Genomic DNA, 14,016 nt, shown 5'->3' on the forward strand with positions numbered 1-14,016 from the left:
AGTATCCAAATGGCATCTGGTTTTTTTAAACACTGTGCTAAGGAGTCACTAATTCAACCAGATCTAAATGCCACTCCTCAGCGCTCCCTGACAGCATCGAATGAGGTCCCTGGGACATGATGTTGTGCTTCTCTGTGGGGACAAGTACATGCACATTATCATTTTTACAGAGATGAAGAAAAATAGATTATTTCTATGTGGGTTGGCATCTTGACGTCCATCCGCAGACTAGGACACCGCGCCGTGTTTTGGCTCGAAGGGAAACAGGATTCGTGTGTGACTGCAGCACGCTGACTCATACAACAGATATAACTCTACTGTTTCTTTGCTTATTGACAACCTTATGAAACAAACTATGACCTACACGTGGGGAAAAACTAGACTAATAAGGTAAGTATCTGAATTACTAGGCTACAATCTTTGCCTGACCTGTGGTGGCACAGTGGATAAAGGGTCAACCTGGAAACGCTGAGGTTGCTAGTTCAAAACCCTGGGCTTGCCTGGTCAAGGCACATATGGGAGTTGATGCTTTCCGCTCCTCCCCCCTTCTCTCTCTCTCCCCTCTCTATAATGAATAAAATCTTTATAAAAAAAATAAAATAAACTTTCCTTTAAAAAAAATGGGGATTGTGGAGATTAAAAAATATGAATTAAGAATGATGCCTGACCAGGCAGTGGTGCGGTGGATAGTGTCGACCTGGGACGCTGAGAAGCCAGGTTCAAAGCCCCGAGGTCACCGGCGTGAGTGTGGGATCACAGACATGACCCCATGGTGATAGACACATGAATTCATCAGGACTTCCAGGCTGCCCTTTGCTGTTCCGCTTGTCTATCTGACCCCACCCTTACTTACTGGACTATCGCCCCTGAAACAGAAAAGTTCTAGGAAGCTGGTCGGCCGCTCCGAGGAGAAGCGTTCCAAGAAGCCGGTATCATAAAACTGCAGAAGGAAGCATACCAGGACTTTGACTCAACACTCCTTTTAATCCTATAAACTCATCTCCCTAGCTTGTACTGCGGCTCTTCTCCCCGGAAGAAGTGCCCAGCAGGGTTCCTTTCTTCCTTCCAATAAAGCCTGTTGCTCTGGTTTTTCGGACTCTCGTGGATTCCAACACATGGTCACTGGCTTGAAGCTCAAGGTGGCTGGCTTGAGCAAGGGGTCACTGGCTCAGCTGCATCCCCCCCCCCCCCCCGTCAAGGGCACACATGAGAAGCAATCAATGAACAACTAAAACGTGCCACAACTACGAGTTGATGCTTCTCATCTTTCTGTCTTCCTGTCTGTCTCTGACTCTCTCTCTCTCAAAAAAAAAAAACAAAAAAAAAACAAAAAAAAAAAACAAAAAGATTTAAAACCCACTAAATTAACATTCAAGGAAAAAGCACCATAACTTCCAAAGAAGCAAGGAGAAAAGGATAAAAAATTTCAAATTAGTTTTTACATTCCAAAAATCATGCGTTCTCAACCACTGTCTAAAGGTTACCTCTTCATTTGTGAACACAGTGTGTTCCCACCTGCACCTACTCTAAGCACCGTAGGTAATAATTCTGCTCTGCAAAGTCTTCCCTGAGGGAATCACAAACACCCCAGCTGGCTAACATTCTCTAAATGCTCTGTGAGTAGCTCTTCATCAGATGTTGCCCTGCACTGTTCTGGAAATTACCCCAGTCCCTTCCACTCAACTGAAATGGCCCCTACTGGTCTCTGGTTTCCCCAGAATAAAGCCAGGAACGCGTTATTTCAGTTTGCAGAAACATTTCAGCTTGCTGGGGAAAAGAATGAGGAAGTCCCTTAGTAACTTGAAAGATCTCACAAATGCTCAACAAGGATCATAACGTGCAAGGAATAAGCAAGGGAACTAAGGATTCATATTTAATAAAAGGTTTTTGGTGTTGGTGGGGGTGGTTTTACTGCATTTGATCGAGAAGGGACTGATCATCCACACTGGGACAGGCCAGGACAGCAGGGGCCAGCGGGATCATGGCAGGCAAACTGGGAGACACGGTCACTTTAGTTATAAATAATTCATTCATCTGTTACTTTTGGAAAATCTCCTTTTATGTTATTTTTAATCAAGCATAAGTTAGTCTACCAAGTGCCTTCCGATTGCTCCGTATTTTTTTAGTACCATCTTTTGATTTAAAAACTCATTTTTTAAATTTAATTTTTGGCATCTAGTATTCAAATGCCTACTTCTTTCTAGCTGCATAAATATCTAGAGACTGGTTCACTCCGCCACCCCCCCCAGCCCCTTTAATTTATTCTGTTTAACTGAAACAATCAGGGCAACATTCATTTCCTATTTTGATGGTGCAAACAATCCAGGAGGCTGTGCTTTGACAAAATGTGTGTGCCTGGCCAGGTGCCATATGACTCCAAGCCCATCACTGAGAGAGAAAATACACATCTGCGCCCTGGCTCCGCCTCCCACGCTCAGGCGCCCAGCTTCCCCGTGCTAAGGGAATGAATACTCCATGGTTAGTGGGGAAATTCCGAGAATCACACAGGCCGCCCTCGACACTGTCACCTGAGGTGAGTGTCTACACGTGGCCTCTCTAGTGTGCCTTTCTATACTTCGCTTTGGGTTTGCCTTATGTAGGAAATATAAATCCACTATATTTTCAAAAAGTTCCACTTCCTGAAAACTTCTAAAAAAAAGCGGTGCTGTTCAAAACTGACTCATTTTCCTGGCCTTTCAAAAGAACAATTTTCTCTACTGCTTACGTATAATTAGGGAAGAGAAGTAGCTGAGCCCGGAGCGATGCTGACCCAGAGGCCCTTTGGAACACTTGAAGTTAACACATCTATCTAGTAAAAGTTACACATTTGACAAATCATCCTCAGACATAATATTCGTTCTTCTGAGGTCTGCTCTGTTCATCAGCATTCCCTCAGCCAATGGGGCAAATGTGAAATCTCCTTCTGAAGGAGAACTGCTCGTGCACCAACCAGCAGACAGAAGCATTACAGAATCAAAAAGTTTCTAGCCTCTCTATTCACTAGTGATGCATTTATTTCCAAATCTGTAATTAGTAACTTTTCAATAGTGTCTAAGGGTTACAAGTAGGGGGACAAGCTATACCTAAAACAACAATGGAGTTTGTGACTCCGGTTCTGAAACTGCTGATTTAGGAATAATAATAAAAGCTACTCAATGAAAACCAGTGGGTAGTGTTTTATGAGTCATCCAGCAAAAAGAGCTTTGTTTGTAACGTGAGCTTGGCAGGTGCGGAGTCGTGGTGCTCAAAGCTTAAACCACACGACGTGACTCAGAAACGATGGGCTTCGTGCCATGCTGGGTGATCTGATCTGAGACAACAGAGAAAATTCTATAATCACAAGAGATCTTGATGACCAGTTAGGCTCAATTCTCTTATAAAGCTTTCACATCAAGTATAAATGGTTGAAAATCAATTAACAGTAAGAGTAACAGCTGAACTAAACAGTAACAGCTGGATTCATTCTAAAAAAACCCCACATCTCATATAAAATGAACTTTCACAATACTGTATATTCTATTACCATGTCCATAAATAATGCCTATAATGACTGGTTGAGTATATGCATTAAATTTCTAATATTGGAGAATACTGAAGGGCAGTAAGAATGGTGAAAAGTAATGCAAAGATATATGTACATATTTCTATTAATTTGATCAAATACAGAAATTATAGACCCTTCTGACTTTAAACACTCAACAAAATATTTTGTCTACTTTTTTAAAAGTAAAACCAATGATTGGTATAAATTGTTTCCTATCTGAATTACATTATCATCTGAACAATAAATATAAACTACCTCCAGAATAGTTTTAAATTTGATAATGTATATAATTCAAGTTTTGAAACAAATAAAAACCTCACCTGCTCTCTCTACAATAATACCAAGTGTCAAAAGTTGATAGAAAAAGTGATTTTCAGAATAGTCTCCAAACTTTCCTTGCAGAAATAACTTAAAGAAATTGCCTGTATAACAAGTATTTAATCACGTCAATATTTTCAAAGCTTAGATATGAAGTTAAGGATATTTTCACCAAGGTACAGAAAATCATCCCCATTAAACTGGCAGTGAAACAAGTTGACTTACATTCACATCTGAGATGTGTGCTCTTTTTTATTCTAATGCTTCTTGGGTTTATGTTGTAAGTTGGCTACCTGATACAGAAACCTATAAGTAATTTAACGCAAAACATGCACTCTTAGCTAGCCCAGGCAAAGCAGGAGAGGGGGGTCTCGGGACACGCATGCACAAGGCCTATGCTTGAAAGGACACACTCTCCGCACTGGGAAGAAAACGGAAATGATGCTCTGTGTCGAGAGGTCTGGAACAGCCGGCAAGTGGGATGTGATGGGAAGGGCACGTTTCACAACCACAGTTTCCGTTTTCTTGCACCGGCCTGTGAGTCAGCATGCCATGCGGTCCTCCACTGCTGATGGGAGCCGCCACGGAGAGAGGCGCGGGGGCGGGGCGGACGCGCTCGGAGCCGGCACCGAGGCGCAGGGGCACAGACGGGGCTGCGCTCCCCCAGCGCGGGCCGCGAGCGTCCCCCGGCGTCCACACCAGACACACAGACGATGGAGCTCAATGAGGCAGTCCAAGCGGAGAGCTTACAGAGAGAGGTGCCGCTCGATCACACATGGTCAAGGCATTCATGAGTTTGTGTTACGGTCTGAAACGTACACCAAGTGAGGAACGGTGAAATGAAGACTAGAATCATTACCAGCTAGAGAAGAACCCGCTTCTCATATGGATGTTCAAAGAGTAATGCTTTAAAAGTTTACTTAAAAAAAAAAAAGGAAGAAAGAAAGAAAAAGGAATGACGGCAGGGGTGTTACCATTATGTTGTCAAAGTCTTCCAGAAGGGAGACCGCAGAGTGACAGAAGTCCTACAGAAGGGGACAGTGAGAGAACAGCAGACAGGACAGATAAGATTTCTCAGCCTGGTGACTGGGTAGCAGAACACACACGACACAGTTCACTTCAGGTCAGTGTCAACCCGGGCCCGACAGAGGTCTGATTATTTCATATGCCCAACGACACCACCATGGTCGGGGACGCTGAAAAGCAATATGGTAATATTCACGTTATGAACGGTCACAGCGGGAGGTTAAACGGTGACACAAAAGAAGTAGAGGAGAGGGCACACACTGATGCTCCCTGCAGCGAAGGGCCATCGGTTCCCCAGCAGACACCCAGGAGCCTGCGTCCTCTCTGGCCTAGAGCCAGCGGGACAGCTCGGGACGTTCAGGTCACACTGAATGGACAAGACATAAAGGGGGCAGTCAGCAGGCCACAAATTACTGGAGGATGACAGGCAGTCCCTGGGCTACGGACGAGACAGGCTCTGTAGGTTTGAACATGTTTAAGTCTGTACAACAAGGAAAGGTAAAAATAAATACCACGCTAAGACAAACATCTGTCTAAGTTGCATTTAATAGGTAAACACACTTGTTCCAACTTACAGACAAACTCAGCTTACGAACAAACCTACAGAGCCTGTCTCATCCATAACTCGGGGACTGCCTGTCACTAGAGAGCTCTGGTCCCAGTGAATGAAACTGTAAACAGAACATCGGGCTCACCACACATTCCATCAACCAAAACAGACAGCAGATATTTACAGCACCGCCAGCGTTCACACATTGACAGGGAATCCGATTTAGAAAACAGAATGAAATGCTCAGGGGAAATTCCCAGTTTAATCATTCTTATCAACAGCGTCTAAGTGACATTGTGCCTGAGCCGCTAAACATTTTATGTTCACTGAGTTTCAGAGACAGAAACGAGGCAAAGGATTCTCAACCCAAAGAGAGACAGTATTTTAGTATGCTAAGGACTGGAAATTATAGGAGGAATTCCCCAAGCAAATGATACCTGTTCTCACCATTCTGGGGGAAGGCACACGATTCTCTGTATCTGCGGATTTGTCTTTAAGTCTGACACCCGCCTACGTGTTAGTGGACAGCTCTCACCCCCCCCCCCCATCAAGCTGTGCACACCATCTTATAGATCATTATAGTTGCCTAATCACAATTTCAGCAAATAAAATTAGCACCTTCCTTATTATTCAGACAAACAGAGAAATACCAGATAATAAGGAGTGAGCAAACACCCCACTTCCCGGATGGGGTTTCCATCCAAGGAACAGAATCAAAGGGTTTCGGACAGATTTACTAGTTTGGTGGTTTTCTCCTCCTACGTGCATTTCTTGTCACTGAGATGTTTATAAATTACATTCTATGAGTAACATGCATTAAAGACAATGTCAAAACTCAAGATCTGTTTCAACAAGACTAGTTTGCCTACTGTTATCAAATAAAAGTCAAATTATTTTGAAATATGATAAAATTATATTATATAATTAGAAAAATTATAGATGGGAGAAACTGAATAGCTAGTAAAGTTATAAAAAAAAAATGCCTAAACTCACAGGTAGCTAAGAAATACAAATTAAAATGTCATAATGCGATACCATTTCACATGCTCTGAATGAGACAAGTAAGGTTGGACCATTTCAAGGGTCGGTGAGGATGCTGAGAAAGGAAAACGCTCATGACTTACGGGAATCACTATCACTTTGGAAATCAAATTGGCATTTCCACTTCCCAGAACAAACCCTAGAATTCTCCAAACACGGAAGAAATATATAAAAATGTTTACTGTAGCACTGTGAAGAGTTAGAAATCACTGGAAATAACTTAAATGACACCCAATAGGAGAATGGATAAATGTTCGTATTCATAATGGAATGGCATCCAACCAGAACGAACAGATGAATAAAAGTGTAACAAAGTTGCTGTAAATCAACATTAGTCGAAACACAAAGTCGGGAAACAATACAATAATACATGGGAGATGGTAGTGTCAAATGTGAAAGTAATCCATTCGATGTTTATGTCAGTGAACGGAAAAAGATGCAAGTATAAGAACATTCATAAGAAAAGCACTAAATTCACGACGGTTACCTCTTTACAGGATACAACAGAAATGAGGAGACAGGGTGCCTCACCATAAAATTATTTTTTTTAATTATCTAGACCAAATACGGCAGAACATTTTTAATAAAATGAGGCGGTAGGGAGATCGGAGTTTCCTGTGTTAGGTTCTACTCTCACCTGCACATCTGGAATACACTGTGCAAGAAGGAGCAGGAGGGAGGGGGCAGAGGAAGGAAACAAGCTGTTCCAAGGTGATACCACAGCCGTAGGGGAGGAGATCCGTTGCCAGACAAAAAGCTCGGTTAATCGCCTTAAATGGCTTCATCAATCCAAGAGGCATGTGTTAGGAAGTTACGGCATCACTGTTGCCCAGGAGCTGGCAGCTCTGGGAGGTTGACTCAGCCGCTGTGTTTGTTCAGTGAGTTACCTAATGCCTTTATTTGGACGCACAGGAATGATTGGCACCTGCCCCATGGGTGATAAATTACAAGTAACCACTAGCTGTAACTGGGCACATTGTTTCTGTGTGCTGTCAGAAATCTTCCTCTTTGCCGTCCTGGAAATGCTTCTGAATTATTATCTGAAGTCTGTAACCAATTGCTTCCTTTCAAATTTGTCTCCATCAATTTAAGCTAAACATACATTTGTCTTTCTTTGGAGTCTTCAACTGTCTGGCATTGATTGTCACACAAAATGATTTTGCGCATCAAAGGGGAGAAATCGGGAAAAAGTGATACTGTAAGCCAGGGGTCCCCAAACTTTTTACACAGGGGGCCAGTTCACTGTCCCTCAGACCATTGGAGGGCTGGACTATGAACAAATCCCTATGCACACTGCACATATCTTATTTTAAAGTAAAAAAACAACAACAACAAAACGGGAACAAATACAATATTTAAAAGACCCAGAACAAGTAAATTTAAATCAACAAACTGACCAGTATTTCAATGGGAACTATGCTTCTCTCACTGACCACCAATGAAAGAGGTGCCCCTTCTGGAAGTGCGGCGGGGGCCGGATAAATGGCCTCAGGGGGCCGTAGTTTGGGGACCCCTGCTGTAAGCCAAGGCATAAAATTGTCCCTTTCCTGTGCGAAAAAGCCTGTTCCCCAGGAGACTGATATGGTGGGGGTCCTTTTGGCTGGAGGAAAAGTACTGGATACAGAAAAGGTGACTAGTACACAATTTAAGCAGCATTCTGCAATGTTATAACCGATACCCTATATTTTGTGATAGTTCTCATAGGCTATATAGAAAATAAAAGTGATATTCTCAATACTGAAGTTGGAATGAGCCCCCCTAAAGTGTGTATCGCAGCACTTAGACAGTAAAAACATACTGGTCTAAGAAACCAAAATGGCTACGAGGAAAAACTCTATATAAGATTTCTTTTTATTGGTCACTAAGCACCAATCTTTTTCAGGATGATTAATGTAATTATACAAGGGAAGCCTTTAGTGTGCTTTTATTCTCTTTTATCCTTAACATGTTTGAGAAAATAAAGGTTATTTTTATGTGATAGGTATTTTCTCCAAAATACTACAACCATAAAATAATACCAATAAAACAGTGAGAGTAACTATGGCAGTTAATATTTTCTGAGCACTTACTATGAGCCAGCCACTGTTCTAAGAGCTGTTAAATGAATTAAGTAATTAATTTCACAAGAACCCTATAAGGTAAATATTGCATTAGCTCCACTTTACAGACGAGACTCTGAGGCACGGAAAGGTAACGTAATCACTGCACTGAGACCCACTGTAACAGGGACACAGAGTAAGGCAGGAAGAGTAATCAGATGAAAACTGGAACTAAGAATGAAAACAAGTTTTCTTGCCCAAATGTGTGCATGTTGATATACACTACACTAAAGCTATAAGAAAATACACTTGGTTATATAACAAGCATTATGTCAACTAATCTGATTAAAGATACCTAATATCCATGCTATTAGCACCTGTTTCCCAGCCACTATACTAATGTCTTAATACATTCCTGAGCAAATACAAGATGGTTTATAACAGAAAATTCCATGGCCAATGAAGCTGATACCCAGCTTCTGCAGCAGAATCAGTGGTTTTAGAATGGCATCTGCAAAGTCATCGCACACCAGCTAAGACTAGAGGATGGCTCCATGCATCACCTCTCCTTAGACGGAAGAGGCTCAGGGAAACTCCGCAAGTTCTGAGATACAACCAGAAAGCAGGAGTTTATGTCCTCCCTGCCCACCAAGGTTTTCCAACAACCACAGCAGGTCCAGGCCGGAGCCGTTTCTGGAAGCACTCAGAGGGACAGCTGTCAGATGAGCTGGTGGATAATACCCAGACCACTAGAGACGCAGGGACCAAGTGGGCCACAGGCCACTGGCCTGGAGAGCAGTCCTATCCTGAGGCTTGGAGAAACTAGTTAATTTTTAAAAGCATCTGTTAAAATTGCAAGATCAGTCTTAAGATAAGTGGAAATTCTCTAACACATTTGTTACATTTAAGAAAATGGATTTCTGTAATTAGAATATTACGAGGATAAGAAGAAAAAATAATACTGGTGTCATTTTCCCTATAAGCCAAAAATGGAAAGAAACATAAAATTTCTTATGTTGCTAGAGAGAATCACATTTTGTGTCGGCCTCTAACCTGTGAAAATGTTCCTGCCAAAAATTAGTTACATTCCATGTAATTCTGGTTTTATTCTAGATTTTCCGTTGTTAGCACAAGGATCGCTCTCTCCCACAGGACCGTCTCCAGCTGGCTGCAGGCACAGCAGCACCTTGCACATGACCTACGAGGAGAGATCCTCCCAGGTGCAGACAGATGCCACACACCACCTCCATGCCTCCACGCAGGACCGCCCGCTCCAGTGGACGGCTGCACCACGTGTGCGGTCCTCTTCCTTATGAGGACACCATTAGCTCAATTCTCCAGCATTTTAACAATGGTGATTGAGAAAACAAACAAAAAAATAGATTTGCTTATGAGAGCACTTCAGAAACTCTAAAACAAGTTTCAACTGTTAAAAAAAATATAGATGGGGAGGAGGAGAAGGAGGTATTGCAAACTGCTCACAAAAATTAGGGGATATTTCATAATGAATATGAAGCAATAAAATATCCCCTAATTTTTGTAAGCAGTGTATAATCAGTAAGTACTACAAAGTTGATCTTTTACTACTTGAAGAAGGGACCTCTGATTTCTCAAAAGGCAAAAGAAGAAAAGAAAGAAGAAATAAAAAAGAGAAAAATCCAGTATTGGGACAGAGGTGGTACAGAGAATCAGAGAAAGACTGAACTACCAGTTAATTCCTAGTTGTACAAGCAGTGCATCTCTGGTGCCACAGAAGGACAGCAACAGTGAGCTGGGCATTTCGGGGGGGGGGGGGAGCGTGTGCATCTCTGGTGCTACAGAAGGACAGCAACAGTGAGCTGGGCATTTCTGGGGGGAGGGGAGCGTGTGCATCTCTGGTGCTACAGGAGGACAGCAACAGTGAGCTGGGCATTTCTGGGGGGGAGTGTGTGCATCTCTGGTGCTACAGGAGGCAACAGTGAGCTGGGCATTTCTGGGGGGGGCGCGTGTGAGGGAAGGGGGCCTCAGGTCCGTCTTAGGTCAGAAGCCTGCCTTCTCCAAACATGCAAGGATCCCTTTGACTACACGCACACTATTTTATCAAATTTCCCTTTTGAAAAAAATTGCTGTAGGGGGAATTTCATGCCATGGTTTCCAAGAGGAAGTCACCTCTTCAGGACGGGTGTGTTTACCTATAAACACAGCGAGCTTTCCCCCAGTACTAGGAACCACTCAGATCAATTCAAAACTGAATCTAGGCAGCAATGGCTTGAAAGTGGGGAAAGTGGGCTATTACTAAGGTAAATTATACCTTGTGATAGACAGGTAGACGTGAAAAAATAAACTTATTGGGAGGCAAGTTTTACTTAGGCTGAAATGGCTTTAAAAGGGGGTTAAGTTCATTTTAGTGGGATGGTTACCCAAGCTAAAATCCCGCTGAGATTTAAATGGCTCAAAAGCATGCTTACTTAAGCAAACCAAAGCTTTTTAAATATTTTAACCAAATCTTCATCATTTCTGTGTTAAGAAGCAACTTAGGCCCATTTTACCTGACGCTTAGGGAGTCTGACCGCTCAACACCTCACAATCACTTAGGGGACAAACGCAGGAGGACCCTCAGTCACACAATGGAGACATCCATAGGAAGTTACGCAAAACACGGAGTGTTTTTTAAAGCATCAGCATTTCTTGCAAATTTCAAAAGTTTGTGTTTCTTTTTTTCCTTACAGCAGGGTACACCTGGGGACTGGCGACTTCCTCCAGGATCATTACAGACGCCTAACTCCCAGGCGTGCTGCGCGATCTAAGCCTCCACATCCCTGAGGGCCTGGCCGGTGCTGGCCCATAGCAAGTGCTCCGGCAGCGACAGCTGCGTACAAACACTGTCATTATCACTGTCACCGTCATCGCAGTGCCCTTTAAGAAAAAGTACGTAGAAACTAGAAAAAGCAGTCACAATCTCCCCCTCCTCCTTTTTACTTCCAAGATTTTTACGGCTTTGTAGGCTTCGTGAGTCTGTACTAAGTTCTGTGGGACTCCTGCCATTGCTTCGTTAAACAGGAACTGCTGTCTAAAAAGCTGAAGATCCGGCCCTGGCCGGTTGGCTCAGCGGTAGAGCGTCGGCCTAGCGTGCGGAGGACCCGGGTTCGATTCCCGGCCAGGGCACACAGGAGAAGCGCCCATTTGCTTCTCCACCCCTCCGCCGCGCTTTCCTCTCTGTCTCTCTCTTCCCCTCCCGCAGCCAAGGCTCCATTGGAGCAAAGATGGCCCGGGCGCTGGGGATGGCTCCTTGGCCTCTGCCCCAGGCGCTAGAGTGGCTCTGGTCGCAATATGGCGACGCCCAGGATGGGCAGAGCATCGCCCCCTGGTGGGCAGAGCGCCGCCCCATGGTGGGCGTGCCGGGTGGATCCCGGTCGGGCGCATGCGGGAGTCTGTCTGACTGTCTCTCCCTGTTTCCAGCTTCAGAAAAATGAAAAAAAAAAAAAAAAAAAAAAAAAAAAAAAAAAAAAAACAAAAAAATAAAAAGCTGAAGATCCGAAGACAACGTGGCTTTGGGTGAGGGGTATGCAATATAATCAGATGTCAAAATAATCTGGAGATGTTTTCTCAGAACATATGTACCCTGATTTATCAATGTCACTGCATTAAAATTAATAAAAATAAGATAAAAAAATCAATAAAAAGCTGAAGATCATGGGTTATAGGGTGTAAAAACAGAAATAATACAAACAAGAATTTAAAGATATGAATGTACTGACAGTTATCTGTAATGTATTCTTTGACCGCTATACACTTCATCAAATATTCCATAAAAATAAGAGCCTGCCCAGGGCACTGCAGGCGGAAACGTAAGTAACGTCAGGGCCTTAGAGACACAACCTCATAGCAGTGAACTGACAGCAGTACAGGAAAGCAGGGCCAACACACTACAGAACACGGGGCTGGTTAAAAGGCCGAGTGAGCTCAGAAAAGGTCAGTTCAAGAAAGCAAGTCCTGCTGCTCCTGATAGACTCCAGCGCCCCTTTCTGCCTTACGGCTACTCTGAATGAACCCAACCGTTCCGGGTTCGTATCTGATTGATGACAACACCAAAAGGCAAGGGAGGAAAGCATTTTACACACCTGTGCGAGAGAGATGTGCCCGCCCCCGCCCCCGCGCCCCCAGCCCACGCCCACGCCCACCGGGAGCTCTAGGCGCAGACGCACCTGCGGGAAGGGCCGGGCCTGGGCCTGCCGGAGCAGCCGCTGTTGCTGCTGCTGCTGCTGTTGCTGCTGCTGCTGCAGGAGCTTCATCTGAATCAGCTGCTGCTGCGACGTGATGGCGTGCAGGGTCGGCGGCTGCATGACGGCGCCCGAGCGCCGCTGCAGCAGGTTCGACAGCGCCTGCTTGGTGTTGCTGGGGACAAAGGAGCCCGCGGGGTCCAGTCTGGAGCCACCTGCCAACGCGACCAAAAGGGGAGGGCTTTCTACACATGCTGCCACCGCAGGTCTTCCTGACTTGATCAAGGAGCAGAAGCCTAGCCCCTGAGCCTCACTTCAGGCCACTGAGTGGAGAACACCCTAGACGTAACCTGCACAGTTCCCAGAGGGCGGGCCGGGGGCGGGTAGGAGGGAACCCCAGTATCTGAACGACTGCCCGGGGGCCCGCTTGGACCGACACAGCGCTGTGGGCATCCTTGGGGAATCAGGGGGCTTTAAGTTACCACCCAAGGCCCTCAGGAAGGTGTTACCAAGTGTCCTACGCCAGGCATAGAAACCCTTCTGTAATTGTAAACAAATTTGAAGCTCCAGGTATTTAAGCTTCTTTACTCTGGTAAAACAAAATATCTGTCTCACAGGAGAGAGGCAGGAAAATGCTTTAGAAGCTTGAAATGCTTGGAGACGTCAAATACCTCGATTCTAAAGATAAAACACACCTTTTCTTTGAAGGCTAGAAATAAACAAGAAATGTTGAGTATAGCAATTATTAAGAAACCAAAGAAAATCCTTAACACTTTGCATATGTTATTTGTCAAATGCCTTTAAGAGTTCAGGGGATAGAAAATTCAACTTTGCTGAATCCTTCAATTCACCACATGGTCTACATTCTGTAATGTACATAAGTAAGAAAATTTCTATATAAATACATCACAGAAAATGTTTTATTTTTATAAAAGTAGATATGATGGAAACAAACATTTCAAAGCTGTTCATTCAAAAAACATTCTTTTACATACTCAAAACCACAATCAGCAGTATGATTTATGAAGTAAGAAGCATTTGAGGATCATTTCAAAAGAAATGGAAAGGCTATCTGAGTAACGTGGCAAGGTTACTTTTGTTGAAGCAAGATTGGAACTAATTCATAAAAACTTAATTGGCTCATTTTATACTAGACAAGGGACACTGTTTTTTTTCTCCAGGGACAGAGAGTCAGAGAGAGGGATAGATAGGGACAGACAGGAACAGCGAGAGATGAGAAGCATCAAACATCAGTTTTTCGTTGCGACACCTTAGTTGTTCATTGATTGCTTTCTCATA

The 14,016-nt window shown here is 43.8% G+C and overlaps 1 protein-coding gene across 1 annotated transcript in view; it reads right to left on the reverse strand.

Moving 5' to 3' along the window:
* The window catches only part of MED12L (mediator complex subunit 12L), a 363,243-nt gene that overhangs the window by 30,488 nt on the left and 318,739 nt on the right, over positions 1 to 14,016 (reverse strand). The window contains exon 39 of the mRNA XM_066347273.1: positions 12,703 to 12,932. Within this exon, the coding sequence (XP_066203370.1) occupies positions 12,703 to 12,932 (230 nt within the window). The remainder of the gene's footprint in view (positions 1 to 12,702; positions 12,933 to 14,016) is intronic.

This window comes from Saccopteryx leptura, chromosome 8, assembly GCF_036850995.1.
Source record: "Saccopteryx leptura isolate mSacLep1 chromosome 8, mSacLep1_pri_phased_curated, whole genome shotgun sequence".
Taxonomy (NCBI): Eukaryota; Metazoa; Chordata; class Mammalia; order Chiroptera; family Emballonuridae; genus Saccopteryx; species Saccopteryx leptura.